This window comes from Phyllosticta citriasiana (genome assembly GCF_038021145.1).
Source record: "Phyllosticta citriasiana strain CBS 120426 chromosome Unknown IWZ02scaffold_4, whole genome shotgun sequence".
Classification (NCBI taxonomy): Eukaryota; Fungi; Ascomycota; class Dothideomycetes; order Botryosphaeriales; family Phyllostictaceae; genus Phyllosticta; species Phyllosticta citriasiana.
The window spans coordinates 1701595-1718799 of record NW_027117281.1 but is presented as its reverse complement, the minus strand read 5'-3'; the positions used below and the strand labels follow the sequence as shown (position 1 = coordinate 1718799).

Below are 17205 nucleotides of genomic sequence, written 5' to 3'. Positions count from 1 at the left end.
CCAATGGCTGCCCCTGGGATATCATCGCATCTTACGGCGTCGAGCCTGTCGGCTCAGAAACGGGCGTATCGACAGCGACGAAAGGACCCCAGCTGCGATGCCTGCAGAGAACGAAAGGTGAAGTGTGATGCGACTGAGACTTCGAGTTGCTCCGAGTGTTCTAGCAGAAACGTCAAGTGCCAGTTCACGAAGGAGACCAACCGTAGGATGAGCTCAATAAAACAAGTTCAGGATCTGCAAAATCAGCTGGTTGACGCAAAACAACAAATAGCTCAGCTCAAGTCGATGCTTTCACACGGAGGGGCCATGGATGTTCGCAAACAAGAGCCTGACATGCCGACGTTGAATTTGCCCGACATTGTGCCCAGCTCACTTCAAAGGCAGAGCCCGCCTCAGATTACAAACTTTCACCACGTTCGCAAAAACATACGCATCTACGGCCGGGGCATCTTCAAAGCACCTCCACCAGTCCGGCCTGCCGTTCCTCCACCCCTCTATCCCTCGTCTGGCGCCTTGCTTCCTCCCAAGCAGACCACGGATACTGTCATGGCTCGCTACTATGCATCTTTCCACTTTTATGGCCCCTTGCTACATTGGCCGACCTTTGAAGTCCAAGTTGAAAGCTTGTACAAGGCTGGCACTTTTGAAGGCATGCCCCAGATTTGGGTTTCCCTCTTTTTCGCGGTTTTGGCTTGCGGCACGCTCCATTGTTTAGATGCGGCTCCGGATCAGCCGAGAGCAGAGGTCGAGGGGAAGCAGTTCATCGACATGGCAGCCCTCGCCATAAACACATGGTCTGACGACACGACAATCGATCATGCCTGTACGACTTTGCTCATCAGCCACTACCTCAGCGAGATGAATCTGCGATCAGCAGGATGGATATGGCTGGGAAGTGCTGTGCGTATTTGTCAAGATCTGGGCCTTCACAAAGAAGGAGGTGAAGAAGGCGAATTATTTTCTCCACTTGAGATAGAGATTCGTCGACGCATCTGGTGGACAATTTACACCTGGGATAGGTACGAAGGTATGCTCTTCTGGGGGGGATCTTGGGCTGACTTTTCTCCAGGTGCAGTGCCATCGAAGCCGCAAAACCTTTACTCGTTCACGACGACGACTGCGAAGTTGCATACCCGAGTCCCATCGAAGACCATTACCTACAGCGTCACGGCGTCCTCCAAAGCCCGCACGTCCACCTCAGGAAGACCGTTCAAGGGGTCATAACTGTCGTGCGGTTCCTATCCCAGCTGCAAAAGACAATCAAGGACCCTTGCGTACCGCGGAGCGCGCTGCAGACATACGACGACTACTTCCGGGCGGTCAACTCCTCTTTTCCCGAAGACATGCAAGCCAACTCCGAAGCATACATTGACCCAGTGGACGTTGGACCGGTTCTCCTCCTCCAGATCGCGCGATTCCATCTCTTCCGACACAATCTGAATTATCGATGCCACCACAGGGACCGTGTCGATGCGTTGACCCGTTGTCTCGAAGTTGCCCAAGTCACGGCTCGGTACATGGCGCGTTGCATGGTTTCGCCGCTGGCCTTGGCCGAGGTTCCAGACGACCAGGCGCTGCGTGGCAGTACATGGCAGGCGCGCCTCGTGTGCGGGACCAAACACATGCTCTGCACCCATCTATGGAGATGTACCTTGATGCTCTGCTTTCGAGGCGACTACGTGTCGGCGCTGACGCTGGTCCGGGCCTCGGCCACGATTGGCAAGGCTCGAAAGGTCAACATCGCTTGCGGGCGCAACCTGGCCTTTTTTCTCGACCGGCTGACCGAGCGAGTCTCGTCGGGCAACGTCAACCAATCCCTCCTCGAGCTGGACGAGGAAATGCTGGCGTACGTGTCAGGAGACCTCCAAAGCACCGAGCACGCATGGGTCTGGGGAGGTGCAGAGCCCGGGGGCGTCAAAGTCACCAACAACAGCAACACATCTCCGGGAACGACACAAACAGGGGCATCGTCGCGGGACGCCAACAACGAGACGGGAAGAGAGCAGCAGGACCGGATGATGGAAGACGTGGACCAACAACAGCAGCAGTCGGTGCCGCGCCTGAGCTTCCTGCTCACTGACCAAGAAACCAGCGAGTGGGGCGGCTGGTCGCGCGTCGAGCGCCAGGTCACCAACCTACTCGAAGATCAACGGATGAGACAGCAGGAGCAGCAGCAGGCCCAAATGTCACCAGCGCCATACTATCGCCCGTCGCCGCACAACGCCGGCAAGCGGATCCAGTTGACGCCAGAAATCTCCAATGCGGAGCCGCCCGTTGGACTCGGCGCCGGTCCACCTCCCCCACCTCCTCCAGCGGCCGCAGCTCCTACTGCGTCAGTGGGCTTTGCCACTGGAGCACCAACAACCTTGCCGCCTAGGAGTGCAGGGTCTTCGAACGTCGGCAGCGGCGCGACCAGTACAGGCACCAACAGCACCAGCGGGAGCAATCGCATCAGCATTGCCAACATCATTTGAAGCCACTGACAGATTCTCATGCTCATCGGCTTCTACCACCTCATAATCACGGCATTGGATTCAGACGAGCAAAACCAAACTTTTCGCAAAAAGGGAGACTACACGCGTCTGTGTGGCACCAGCCTCCATTTCCCCTTCTGCCTCTATTTTCCAATTTTCTTTTCCTTTCCTTTTCAGTTTGGGCCTCGGGACTATCAAACTGCAGCATTTGCACGGCGTTTTAACGATTGGAGGGACCGGGCACTTTTCCTTGCGTACACGATCATCTGTCTGCTTTGTCTGTCTGTGTCTCTGCGTCCATCGCCATCATGTGTCTATTGATCTTTTTGCGCTAACAACCGTACATGAGCAACTGTTTTCCTTCTCTCCCTTTTACTTGCTTGTCTGCTTGCTCGTTTGCCGACTTCTTCTTTCCCTTCCATCCTTTTCCCCTGTTCCTTCCCGTGGCAATTGTTCTAGCGTCCGTCCGCCCATTGGTCTCTGCCCCTGCACGCTTGTCAGACGCAGTCAGACCATTGTTCTTCCTCTTTCGGAACACGCACTAGGGACGTACGCAACCTACCGGGCAACAGCAACAGTTTTGGGTAATTGCGGCCATGTGTACACGCGGCGGGGACGCCTTTTTCCTTCGCCTCTTCTTTCCTCTTTCTGTCCTTTTTTCTCTCATCTCTTGCAAAGGTGGCCGCAACAAGATTCCCCCTTGCTCTCTCCCTGCTTACTTACGCATTTGCCGATCTTGTCGTTTGGACTCATTCAACATTTTCCTCCTCCTCCTCCTCCTCCTCCTCCTCCTCCTCCTCCTCCTCCTCCTGTTCCTCCTGTTCCTCCGCAGCAACCCCACCTCTGCCGGCCGCGTTTCTCTTTTCTCCCTCTCCTTCTCCATCTCATTTGTTCCCCTTTTCCTTTCCCTCAGTCTGCGCAACTGACGCGGGAGCTTGAGCCGAGGATGGTGGGACGACGATCAGTCACGTTTGTCGGCGGCCGCGGCGGCAAGCAAGCAAGATAAGCGCGCGCCTCTCTCTCGATGCCTGCCTGTCTGTCTGTCCGTCCGTCTGCATGCCTGATAGGACGAGACGAGGCGAGACGATACGGCGACGCGCATCATAATACCTACGTACATATATACAGATGCCAAATAACAAGTGTCTATCAAGCAAGCAAGCAAATTGGCAAAAATCAGTCGAGCTCTTTCGCGTTCAATGAGCGTAATGGGCTGGAATAGTAAATGGCTGCGGACCAGAGCAGAGCAAAACCCTAGCACATATTGATGCAATTTTGGTACGTACGTGTAAGCCAGATGGAAAATCAGACATGTAGAAAACCAGGCGCGCAACCAAGCAAGAAGGCAAGAAGGCAAGAATGCACGAAAGCACGCCGGGCCAGCCTACCTACCTAGCCGGCTGGCAGCCACCTACCTACCTACCTTATCTTACCTCCTCACCTTACCTATGTACCTAACCAGCTAGCTACACACATTTATACACATACACACATTTGTACATACACACATATATACATACATACACACAAAGCCACCTTATCTGGCGGGCGGTTAGGCTGGGCGTACCCGGGGGGCCGAAGCGCTCCATCCATCCATCCATCCATCCATCCATCCATCCATCCATGCATGCGTCGGTCGGTCGGTCGGTTGGTCGCCGCCGCCTCGCCGGGTCGAACAGAAGAGTCCAGAACGCGGACAGACAGACAAGCGGACAGACAGACGTGGCCCCCAGATGCAAGCAAGCATGCAAGTGGGTGGATGGATTGGTGGGGTGGCCCTGCTGCGGCTTGGCAGGCAGGGCATGCGAGTAGAAAAGGGAGGGCAGTGTGCTGCGATGCGCTGATGTGCTGATCCAAGGTGTGTACCTAACTGGCTGGGTGCGGTGCGGTGGGTGCGGTGAGAGGTAGTAGTAGGTACATGTAGGTAAGTGGAGATGGATGGATGGATGGATGGATGGATGGATGGATGGACGAGTAGCGCGAATGGGATGGAGCGCGCGCGTGTAGCGCGTCGTGCTGCGTGCGTGGAAGATTGAGGACGGAAGAATGGGTAGACAGACAGATAGATAGACAGAGACAGAGGCGGCGATGCCGGGCGTGAAATAGCTGGCTGGCTGGCTGCGGTCACATCGTGTACTCAATTCAACATGCCCGCAATCTTCGCACATTCATTCATGCATCTACATGTAAAAATATGTACGTGCGTATCCTGCGCCGACCAGCCAGCAAGCAGCCGTCTCTCATCTCATCCCATCCCATCTCACTTACCTACGTACCTACCATCCCATCACACCATTTCCACCATTTTCACCATAAATTGTTTTTTTTTTTTTTTTTTTTTTCTTTTTTCGCGGCGAGGCATCGAAGAGAAAGGTTAGTGGAAGCGCCGCCGCCGCTCGAGTTCCCGCCCCGATCATCACCGACAGACCCGAACCGAAATCGATGCCTTCGCCCCGATCACGTACGTGCGCCGTGCAGCAAGCGCAGTTGGCGGCGGCCGCGTCGGCAAGCGGTGCCGTGGAATCGCGCCAAGACGACTCTACTACACGTGCTTAATACGATATCTTTAATATCTCCTGAGGCGCAGCAGTAGCGATATCGGTAGAGAACTGACAAGATACGTTTATAATCACCTAATTCTAGTTATATAAAGTAGTTATATAAGTAGATAGTTATAGAGAATAAGATAATATCTTCCCCTTATTATATAACTAATTATATATACGGATATACCTACTTATCCGTAATTATTATGAGCCTAGAATTACTAATATACACCTAGTTAACTAATTAGAGCCGTATAACTTAAGTAGGCCCCTCCTAGCTATACATTAAAGCTTAGTACCATACCTAATTAGGATAATCCTATAGGAAATATAGAGTTTTTAATATTAGGGCACCCTACCCTATAAAGACTTATACCTTTCTAGATTAGGTAGTTTTAAGAACTTTCTAGGTATTACACCTTAGTAAAATCACTATAGCTACTAATACTACTATCATTCTTAATATAGCTAAAGACTAGGATAGATAGCTTAACTAGACTATCTCCCTCCTTAATTAACATAATCTACTTAAATATACTAGCCTTATTACCCTCTTTCCTAAAGTAGAGCCTTAAGAGCCGCTCCTTAAAGGACTAGTCCTTACTAATAAAAAGGACCTTAAAACCTATAAATAACGAGCCCTACTCCTCCTACTATATAAGGACTTTACTACTAAGAAGCACCTTACCCTTAATAAGATTATAGATACCTACTCCCTAACTACTAAACGCTTAGTTCACGGAAAACCTATAATTAAGGAAAGGATAAGCGCCCTAAAGGATAGGTTTATACTAATAAGTAACTATAGGGAGAAGATACTCTTAAAGGAGTTAAGATAGCTTTAGAAGGGATTAAGGATATAAGACCCTATAAATTAGGTAAGTGAATAGGAGTATCTCTAATAATATATAGAGGATTTAAAGCTTCCTAAAGTAGGTAGGATAGTTAAGTACTTTATATAAGCTATCTATAAGTCTAATAAGTAGGCTACGTCTACTCTCTAGATAAAGAAGCTCCTATTAGCTTACCTTAATCTTTCTACCGCTATTAATACCTTTTTAGCATATAGATAAGACTTTAGTATAAGTAGCTATAGTAGTAACGCTGCGGTCCTCTAAGATATTCTAAGTAACATAGACTAGATAATAATAAAAGGTTCTACTACGTCATCTAAAGGCTATCCCTACGGAGACTTAACTAGGAAGATAGATAATAAGTAGTACCCTACGCGTACGGCCTATAACATCATTAACCCGGCTAAACGTAAGCTACTAAATAACTACTTAAAGGAGGAGAAGGCTTAACTATCATACTATGTAGACTAACTTAAGGCTAAGCCTTACTAGAGAGCTATTCCTAAGCGGTTTAATAATACTAAGGTCCTTAAACTGTTAGATGATAATGAATCTATAACTATAAAACTATATAAAGGGAATGTATACGTTACTATCTCTAGCTAAAACCCATAAAACTACTTAGTATAAATGGTACTAGATAAGGGATAGATCTTAGATATAGGCTTAGATCTTTATATTATTAACTACTACTCTCGCGTAAGCTTTAAACTAATAAGACTTCCGTTAAATAATAATATTAACATTAGAAATAGGACGATTAGAGTAGTTACGTATAGAAGAGTTAAACTTTACATAAAGGATACTAAGGGCTACCTATATAACCTAAACCTCTATGATATAGCGTATATCCTAGGCTTTTACATTAATATTATATCTAAAGGACGCCTTAAAAAGGCCGGCTTCATTTAGTAATTATAGAACGACGTAATACTCTATAATAGAGATCTATTACTTTAACTCTCTTAGCTATAAGGACGCATCCTATACTTCCTAATTAATACTCTAGCCTAGTAAACACCTTAGATACTTAACTAGCTAGCTAATAAATAAGGGAATCCTCTCCTAGTAGACTAGGTCCTTAAAGCATAGAAGTAATAAGCTTACGCCTCTATTATTTAAGATCTTTAAACTATAACCCTCTAAGACTAGTAATAATAGTAAGCTTATAAAACCGTACTATTTACCCTAGCTATTACCTACTATAGTATAAACCTAATAAGATCTCTCCTATCTCTAGCCTTATCGCGATAGCTATTAGACGCTAGATACTAGTAATACGAGCACATCATAACTACGCCCTTACGCGATTACTTAATAAGCCGAAGCTAATTATAACTAAGCCGCATAAACCGGCTAAGCCGCGTAAGCTAGTAGTACTAATAGATAATAAATACTCCTAAGGATATATAGCCTACTTAACGGCTAATAAAACTTCGCGTAGTAATAAGAAGATTAATTTCTTATCTATTTTAATAACATAACTAAAGTAGTAATTCGCGTAGTAAAGAGAGAGTTTAGTCTTATTTTACTTCTTATATAAATATATATAGAAGATAGAAGAGTACATAGTATCTTCTATATTTATAATAATTAAGAAGACTTTACTTAACTTTATCTTTTAACTACTTAACTTTAATTAAGTTCTTTTTAATTTCATATATATCTAACTAAGTAGATAGCCTCTAGGTGAAAGCCTATATATTAGCCGCTTAATAATTTATGATAGATATAGAAGATTATTCTAGGTATTATCCCCGTCCTACTTTTTTATTACCTAAGGGAGGTATTAGAATACCTAAACTAGGTATACTATATATATAGCCTAAGCCTTATATATAACCGTCTATTATTTAAGAAGGAAATTTAAGTCGTCTTAGTAAGGCGCATTAGTATTATCTAAGGACTAAAGAGTATTAAGTATATATTAACTATAGAAGTCTTTATAAGGCTATAGTATAGTGTATAAACATTAAGGAGGTATCCTCTCTATACCTACTTATAAGAAAGTAGAAGACTATTCTATGCGCGGATAGTATAGCTAAGAATTAAGCCTACGCGACTAGTACTTAAGAGGAGTCTAGTAGTTAATAATAAATACCCTTATGTAGAGGTACTAAATTACCTTATAAATTAGAGGAAGGAAGAGGATAGGTACTCCCCTTCTTATTATAATCTTTTTATTCCCTATTACCGGTTAAGCTCGATATGTAAGTATAAGAGAAAGGTCTTTTTTATATAATATAATTTTAGGTTAAAGAAGCTTTTAGGCATATTCTACTAGAAGAAGCTAATAACTATTAATCTAAGATTACTCCTCTTATAAAGGGATAAACCTAGGATATTACTATTTATATAAAGATATAAATTAAGACTCTTAAATAAGTTATCCTTAACTTAGTAGAAAGGATTTTAAATTATTAAACTTTATCGCGTGAAGATACTATTAAGTTAATAAGTTTATAGTATTTAGAAGAGAATAGATCCTAGAAGAAGAAGAAATGTATACTAAGAGTGCCTAACCTATCTAAATTAATAAATAGCTAAAACCCTACATATAAGTATTAGCGGCTCCTTATAAATAATAAAATCTATAGTAATAAGGACCACTTTAAAAGAGGTACTACTATAGATACTAAGGAAGCTATTATAAGTTATATCCTCTCTAGAATATAGGGTAAGGTAGTATAGTATTTAGTACTATTTCTTCATACCCGCGTAAAGATAGATAATCTAGTCCTTAATACTAACTTATATTACTAGCTTAAGTAAGTATTTAAGAATCCGTACTAGTAAAAGGATGTAAAGAAGAAGCTAAAGGACCTTTATTATAAAATTCCTATAGATCTTTAGAAGTTCTAGTTAGAGTTTATATACCTAGCTTTAGAAGCTAACCTTCTATATAAATAATAGAAAGAGGATTTTTACTCTTTATTAGATCCCCTACTATAAACTCATTTAGTAGGAATTAAATAAGATAACTCTATTTCATTTAAAGAATACCTTTAAAAGGCGTACCCTATTATATAAAGTATAATTAAGTACTAAAATAGTTAAAACGTATCTTTATTATCCCAGGAAGACTATATAAAGAAATAATAATAGGAATAAGTAGGTAAATCTACTCTTTTAATAGGTAGAAGTTTAAGAGAATAGCCTTTTTAAGGTCATTATAGAGATCTACTTCTCGCGCGATAACAGAAAATCTAATACATAAAGGAAAAGCGGAACTCTAAGGTAATATTAGACCCTACTATTAATGCGGAAAATTTAGACACCTTATCTAATAGTGCCTAGAAACTGAAGTAAAGATAGTTAATACTATAATAGAAGAAGAAGGAGAAGAGCGTATAATATTAGAACTATACTCTTCTTTATTAGAAAATAATAAGTCTTAGGGGAAGTCTCCTCCCTAAGATATAAGCTTAGAGCTCTATAAATTACTAATTTATAGGTAAATGTTCATAACCTTATTAGAGGATACCCGTTTACTATATAAACTATAATTATAGCTAGCGGTTATACTATACCTATTTATATCCTAGTTAATACTAGCGTAAATAGATCTAGCTTTATCTATCCTTAACTTCTTCTATAACTTAGGGAATTAGGGATTAAGAAAAGAAAGATTACTAGTAGGAACCTTAAAGTCTCTAGGTTTAACTAACGCATAAATAAGTAACTTAATTTCATTTATTAATTATAATTCCGTTTCTAATATTAGCTAGTTATAATATACACCTTCATACTAGATATTAGGCGCTATAATATTATTCTAGGCCGCTAGTTCCTTATATATCATCATATTCTTCTAGATTACCGTAACTAATAACTCATTTAGTTAAGTCCTCCGGACTAAATTTCTTTTTTAAATCTTTTAAACATTCTAAAATTATCCGCATAAAGTAAAGTTATACGGATAAACTAATTAATTTCTTTAGTATACATCTCTAATGATATTAAAGTTAATAACTAAGAAACCTTTTTCACCTCTCTTATAGAAATTAACCTACCTATAAAAATACTAACGGAAGTAGTAGATCTTTATTCTATTATACTAGATAATATTAATAAAGCTAATAAAGATAAAGCCTTTAATGAATACCTTAATGATTATTTACCCTCTAAGTATAAGAACTACCGTAATATCTTTTTAAAATAAGAGTCTAACTAGCTACTACCTTCTTATATAGGAGTTAATCATTAAATTTCTCTTATATATAAGGATTCTCTACGCCTACTAATAAGTCCCCTCTATAGAATATCTCTAGAATAGCTTACTATAGTAAAGGAATACGTCTAAGAGAATTTAAAGAAAGGATTTATTACTAAGAGTTACACGCCCTACGCCTCTCTAGTATTAGTAGTAAAAAAACCCGGAGGTGGCTAGTAAATTTATATTAACTACTAATAGTTAAATAATTAAATAAAGAAGGACTTATATCCTTTACCTCTTATCTTAGAACTCTTATAGAGAGTAGGTAAAGGAAAGGTCTACATAAAACTAGATATTTAATAGGCTTTCTATTAAATCTAACTTTAAGAATAGTCTAAAGAATATACTACCTTCTATATAAGATACGGACTATTTAAATACCGCATTTTACCTTTTAGGCTAAGTAATAGGCCCGCTACTTTTTAACATTTTATTAACTAAGTTCTCTTTAACTATTTAGATGATTTCATTATTACTTTTATGGATGATATTCTTATTATTTCTAAAAACCCGTATAATTATACTTAACACGTTATTAAAGTTCTATAATAATTATGAAAAGTAGGACTATAAGCTAATATAAAAAAGAGTAAGTTTTTAACTACTTACACGAAATTCTTAGGATATATTATCTCTACTAAGGGTATATTAATAGACCCGTAAAAAATTAAACCTATTCATACCTAGTAATTACCTATAACCCTCTAATCTCTTTAGTCTTTCTTAGGATTCTATAACTTCTATTAGAGATTCCTTCCTAACTACGGACGAATTAGCTAGCTACTAGAAAAACTATGTTTAAAAGTAAAGTAGTAATAACTTAGGCTAGTTAAGGAAGAATCTTTTAGAAACCTTAAGAAACTAATATATAGTAAATTACTACTTATAAACTATAATCTAACTTTAGATACTTATATAGAAATAGATGTAAGTAACGGAGTAGTTATGGGAGTTCTATTATAATATTAAGAAAATTATAAATAGAAACTAGTATCCTTTTATTCTAAGGTAATATTAGATGCTAAACTCCGTTATAGAATACCTAATAAAGAACTTCTAGCTATTATATAAGGACTAGAGGAATAGAGATCTATACTTATAGGCCTTTATAAACCTTTTCTTATAATTATAGACTATTAAGCATTAGAATACTTCACTTCTAAGTACTAATTATCCGTATAATAAGTAAGATAGGCTAAGTAACTTACTAAGTACTAAGTCTAGTTTACCTACTAACTAGGAAAGGAAAACATTATTATAGATATTCTTATAAGAAAGTAAGAGTAACTTAAGACTTAAAAAGAGAAATTAAAGGCCGTATAAGAGTAGTATCTTATTCCTACTTCCTAGGTAGTCCTACTTATAATAATGGAGCCGGAAGTTTCTCTACTAATAATTTTCCTTAATAAGCTCCTCCGCGTAAATAGAGAAAACCTAGATCTTAAACTATAGAGGGAAATAGCCCGTCTTTAACCGGAAAATAAATCATATTAGAAGTTATAGGATGGATTACTTCTTTACTATAGCGCATTAGTTATTCCTAACTAGGATAACCTTCGCGTAAGAATAATTAAAGTAATATATACTACTTACGTTACTACCTATCCTAGAATTAATAAAATGTGAAAGCTAGTATAGTAATACTATTACTAGCCTAGCTAGACTTATATAATTAAGAGATATAGCCGAAACTACTATATTTACCGCTAGAACTATGAATTTACTAATAAGATACCTAGCCTTCTATATCCTCTACTAATTCCTAACTATCCCTAGTAATACCTAGCTATAGATTTTAAAGAGATGCCGTAAGACTAAAAGGGATTTAATTATATCCTTATTATTATAGACCGGTTATCCTAAAGAACCTTTAGTTTACCTTACATAAAGAAAATCTATACTAAAGGAGTATCTTAACTTTTTTATAATTACGTCTACTAAATTTTCGGAAATCCTAAAAGTATACTATTAGATTAAGGTCCTTAGTTCATTTTAGCCTTTATGTAGGAGCTATATAAGTTAACTAGTATTAAATAACACTTTAATTTAGCCTATTACTCTTAGATAAATAGAATTACTAAGATAGTTAATTAGGTTCTTATACGCCGACTATAACCCTTTATTAATTACTATTAAAATGACTAGTCTAACCTTCTACTATTAATAGACCTAGCTTAGGCTACCCTTCTATATAAGGCTATAGGTCTTATACTAGCTAAAATAGATCTTAGCTTCTTACTACGTATATATTATGACTAGACTACTTATATAATAATAATTACTTTACTAGAAGGTAGAGCATAGTCTATAGCTTAGTCTCTCTAAAAAAGAAGATAAGAGGCCTATAAGTACGCCTATAAATTAATTTAATAATCGTAAGAAAAGAACTACTAATAAGCTAATAAATACTATTATACACCTAACTTTAATATTAGAGACTTTATTTACATTAAGAAGACTAGCTAGATAACGGACCGGCTAAATCTAAAATTAGACGCTCCTAATATAGGACTATTTAAGGTTACTAGAATAAAAGATTATTTATATGAACTAGATCTTCTAGAAAGCATGAAGGTAATAAACCTTTTCTATACTAATTACCTACGTAAAGCAGCTATAGACCTATTACTATAATAGAGATACACGGAACTAAAACCTGAGTTCATTAATGACTAGTAAGAATAGGAAGTTAACTTTATCCGTGTAAGTAAGGTTACTTATAGAACTTTAAAGTATTAGGTTTAATAGGTAGGATATAATTAAGATAATAAGTAGTATGTAGTAAGTTCTTTTATTAGGGCCCCCTAAAAAGTAGAGGACTTCTATACTACTAATCCTTCTACCCCTAGACTACTAAAGAACCTAGAAAAGTAGAAAAGAGCCTTCCTCTAATAAGAATTATGGGAAGAAACGTAATCGGATGACTAACCTACCTATACTCTAGTAAAGAGAATCCTCTAACGCTATAGTAAATAACCCTTATCTATATAAACTAATTTATCCTTATCTATCCTATCCCCTATTTTAATTTTATTCCTTATCTTTTATACCCCTACTCCTCTTCCTCCTCTTTAGTAGGAATTAGAGCTAACTTCTTAAGTTTAGGCCTCATTACACCTTTAATAGAGCCCTAGAGAAAGTTATTAACCTAGTTATCTATTACGCGGTGAAGAGTAAGGTACTCTCTAGGCTATATCTTATCCTTATATCTTTTATATTAATTAGGAGGATAAGTACTAGTAAGGTTACTTATAGTATAGTTAAGGTTACTAGTGCCCTAGACGTAGTTTACGTAATAACCCTATAAGAAACCTAGTAACTTATAGTAACTATAGAAGACGTAAGTAGAGAGATTATCCTAGTACTTAGTATAACTAGTAGCTTAATTAATACCTATGTATTAAATTAAGTAAGCATTACGTAAAGAGCTATAAGATTCCGTAGATATAATGTTAAAATAGTCCTTAGAAACTAGGATGATAGTATAATAAGCTAAGTTACTAAGGCCTAACATATATATTACGTATTAGCTAGTTTTATTACCGCTAAGGGATTTCTATAATAAGTTAGCTATTACGCGAAGATAAGTAAGCAGTAATATATACCTTAGCGAGTTTTTTAAAGGCCTTATGTGGGATGAAGACTATAATCTTATTAGAAGTATCTACCTCTAAGTCCTAATCTAAAGGTTACGCTAGTAATTCTATAGGTAAAGCGGCTAGACGAATAATGCTACTATTATTACCCTTATATAAAGGTATACTTAATGGCGTATTAGCATAATAGCTACTAGAACGCGTACATAAGGATAAAGTAGGCATAGTAGGCGTATTAGTATACATAACATTCACGTAAGGATCTATAGGTAGAATAGTAATATACGCTAGCTCTTAGGAGCTAGGTACTATACCTAGACTAGTTAGCTTTACTTTACCTTTTTAAAAAAACTCCGGATATACTAATAATTAGCTAATTACGCGTAACGTGTCGCGTGATGATTCTAAGTAGCCTTAGCATCCTCTTAAGGTATTATACTACCTTTAAGGCGCTTTAAGCGATGAGATTAATTAGATACTATTATATAATAATTAGTTAAGCGTTTTAAACCGAGGACTCACTATAAACGTAATGACTTACTATTATTACTTAAGTAAGAAAGGGAAGATATAATAATGAGGGATTATTATTATAGGAAAAGTTAATATAAGGAAGATTAGTTATTATAGAAAGGGTAGTAGTAAAGAAGGTTAGTTAAACTATAACCCTAATAATAAGATATACCTAGTAGTCCTATACTTTACGCCCTTACCGAAATAACGCTAGTTAGTTATCTACGTAAGTACTTAATAAGCTAACTTAGGCTTCCTATTAGGGGGGGAATATCGTAATAGCTATTAGACGCGGCTATTAGATATAATATAATAGCTATTAGATGCTAGTAACGCGAGTACATTATAACTACGCCCTTACGCGATTATTTAATAAGCTAAAGATGATTATAACTAAGCCGCATAAACTAGCTAAGCCGTATAAGCCGGTAGTGCTAATAGATAATAAATACTACTAAGGATATACAGCCTACTTAACGGCTAATAAAACTTTACGCGGTAATAAGAAGATTAATTTCTTATCTATTTTAATAACATAACTAAAGTAGTAATTTACGTAGTAAAGAGAGAGTTTAGTTCTTATTTTACTTCTTATATAAATATATATAGAAGATAGAAGAGTACATAGCATCTTCTATATTTATAATAATTAATAAGACTTTACTTAACTTTATCTCTTCTCTACTTAACTTTAATTAAGTTCTTTTAATTTTATATACGTCTAACTAAGTAGATAGCCTTTAGGCGAAAGCCTATATATTAGCCGCTTAACGATTCGTAATAGCTACCTAGTACGCGATTAAACTTAATACTAAGCCTCTATAATTACTACTCCTAGTAGGATTAGACCTCTCTATACCTAAGGACTATATTACTACCCTTAAAGAGATTAAGGCGTTTTAAGGCTATATTAGCTTAATTAACTTCATAGCTATTACTATATATCTAGATGTTGCCTTTACTACATCTTAGCTAGCCTAATACCTTATAAACCCTATAAAGGCTCATCTAAAGGCTGCTAATTACATCCTATAGTACTTACTTAATACTAAGATACTTAGCCTACAGTATAGATCTAGATAACTAAATAGAGTAGCGCTTAGTACCCTATATAGGGAGTTCTTTAGAGCTTTAGACGCATTATTTAGTGATAATATAGCTACTTATAAGTTATTAGAAGGATAGATCTTTACACTATTTAGTAGCCTAGTAGACTAGAAGGCTACGCGCTAAACTACCGTTATAAAGTCTACTACTAAAGCTAAGTTATTATCTCTCTCTTATGCCGGGACTAAGATAGTTTAGTAGAAGTAATTCTTTAAGAATCTCCGCTTACGTTTAGACTTATTACTAATTCTTTAGTGTGATAACTAATAAACGCTTAGGATTATTACTAAAGATCTTCCTAAACTAAAGATATCTCTTTAGTACGTAGATATCTATTAATATTAGCTACGCTAAGCGTACTAGGATGGCTCTATTTAGTTTTAGTAGTATCTAACTAAAGAGATACCGGCTAATAGCCTTACTAAATAACTTAATAGAGTAGTCTATAAAGCCTTTATCTAACAGGCTAGACTTATACTAGCTAGAATAGAGTTTTAGGAGTAGTAGTCCGCTATTTACGATATATTAGCATTATCCCGTTATATAGAAATAATACTAAACCTAATAACGCTAACGCGTAACCCTATAACTAATAATTTAATAACCCTCTCATTAAATATACTATTTCTACTTATTAAGACTACCTATACTCATTTCTTCCCTTCCTTTTAAACTAATAATGTCCTCTTACTAGGGTAATAGCCTCTTTAATAACCTTAATAACCTTATCTTTAGACCTCTTAAGTGCTAAACGCTTTAATACGGAGTAGCTATCTAGGCTACCTTTACTTCTATTACTAGGAAATACTACATCTAACTATAAGGTACCTATTAGGGCCTAATATAGTTAAAGTAGATATATAACATCCTCTCCTTAGTCCTCCCTACCTTTATTAAACTTAACTATAAGGCTAGCTATACTTTTAACTTAGCCTTCATCCTATATAAGTCTATTCACTATAATAAGAACCTAAACTATATATAAGTACTTAGGAGTAGTATCTACTAAGCTAGCTTATTTAATAATCTTATTATCTTACGCCTATATACCTTATTAGTTTTTAACCCTATCTAGGAGGGACTATACTATAATAACTATCTAGGTAAGATTAACTACGGTAATCTCTTAAATCCTAATAATGAGATACTTCTCCTTAAGGGAGCCTATATAAGCTATGTTCTTACCTATTAGCCCTATACCTAGACTAGATACTAGGTAGTAGTTAGCTACTTTAAGGGTATTAAATAAGAGGATAAGGGTATAGGTAAGGTTAGCTTTATAGACCTTATAAGAGATGATTAAGGGGCCTAGGGGACCCTCCTTTAGTATTAATAAGGCATTTTCTAGTTTAGCTAGACTATAACTTCATTTTATAGTATTCTTATATCTCTTAGGCTTTAGAATTATTCTATTCTAGGGGGGTAAATCGCGCTAAGATAACTCTACTATACGTACTTAATATGATATCTTTAATATCTCCTAAGGCGTAGTAGTAGTAATATTAGTAGAGAACTAATAAGATATATTTATAATTACCTAATTCTAGTTATATAAAGTAGTTATGTAAGTAGATAGTTATAGAGAACAAGATAATATCTTCCCCTCATCACATGACTGATTACGTACACGGACGTACCCACTTATCCGTGATTCGTGGACGCTTGTCTGTCTGCTTGCCTGCTTGCCTGCCTGCCTGCGTATGTGGGGGGATTCGAGACAAACGGGCCAGGCACCCAGCAACGCTCGCTCGCTGCACCCCCAACCTGTTCGGTGGAGCTCTCGGCGGCCGGATGGAACAGGGTTAATAGGCGCTTCGTTGCCCGTGGTCGGGTTTTGGATGGAAATGCGAAGAAGGGAAATGTCACGGTAGACGGGCACGAGGGAGCTGGATAAGATTT

The 17205-nt window shown here is 37.8% G+C and overlaps 1 protein-coding gene across 1 annotated transcript; it reads left to right on the top strand.

The window, feature by feature from the left end:
• Nucleotides 1–3: 3 nt before the first annotated feature.
• Nucleotides 4–2474, top strand: IWZ02DRAFT_374830 (fungal-specific transcription factor domain-containing protein; the record flags this gene model as incomplete). The annotated part of the gene is made up of 3 exons (XM_066764783.1): nt 4–1019; nt 1070–1913; nt 2010–2474. The coding sequence occupies 3 exons, from the start codon at nt 4–6 to the stop codon at nt 2472–2474; spliced, it is 2325 nt and encodes a 774-aa protein (XP_066624750.1).
• Between the last annotated feature and the right edge of the window lie 14731 nt (nt 2475–17205).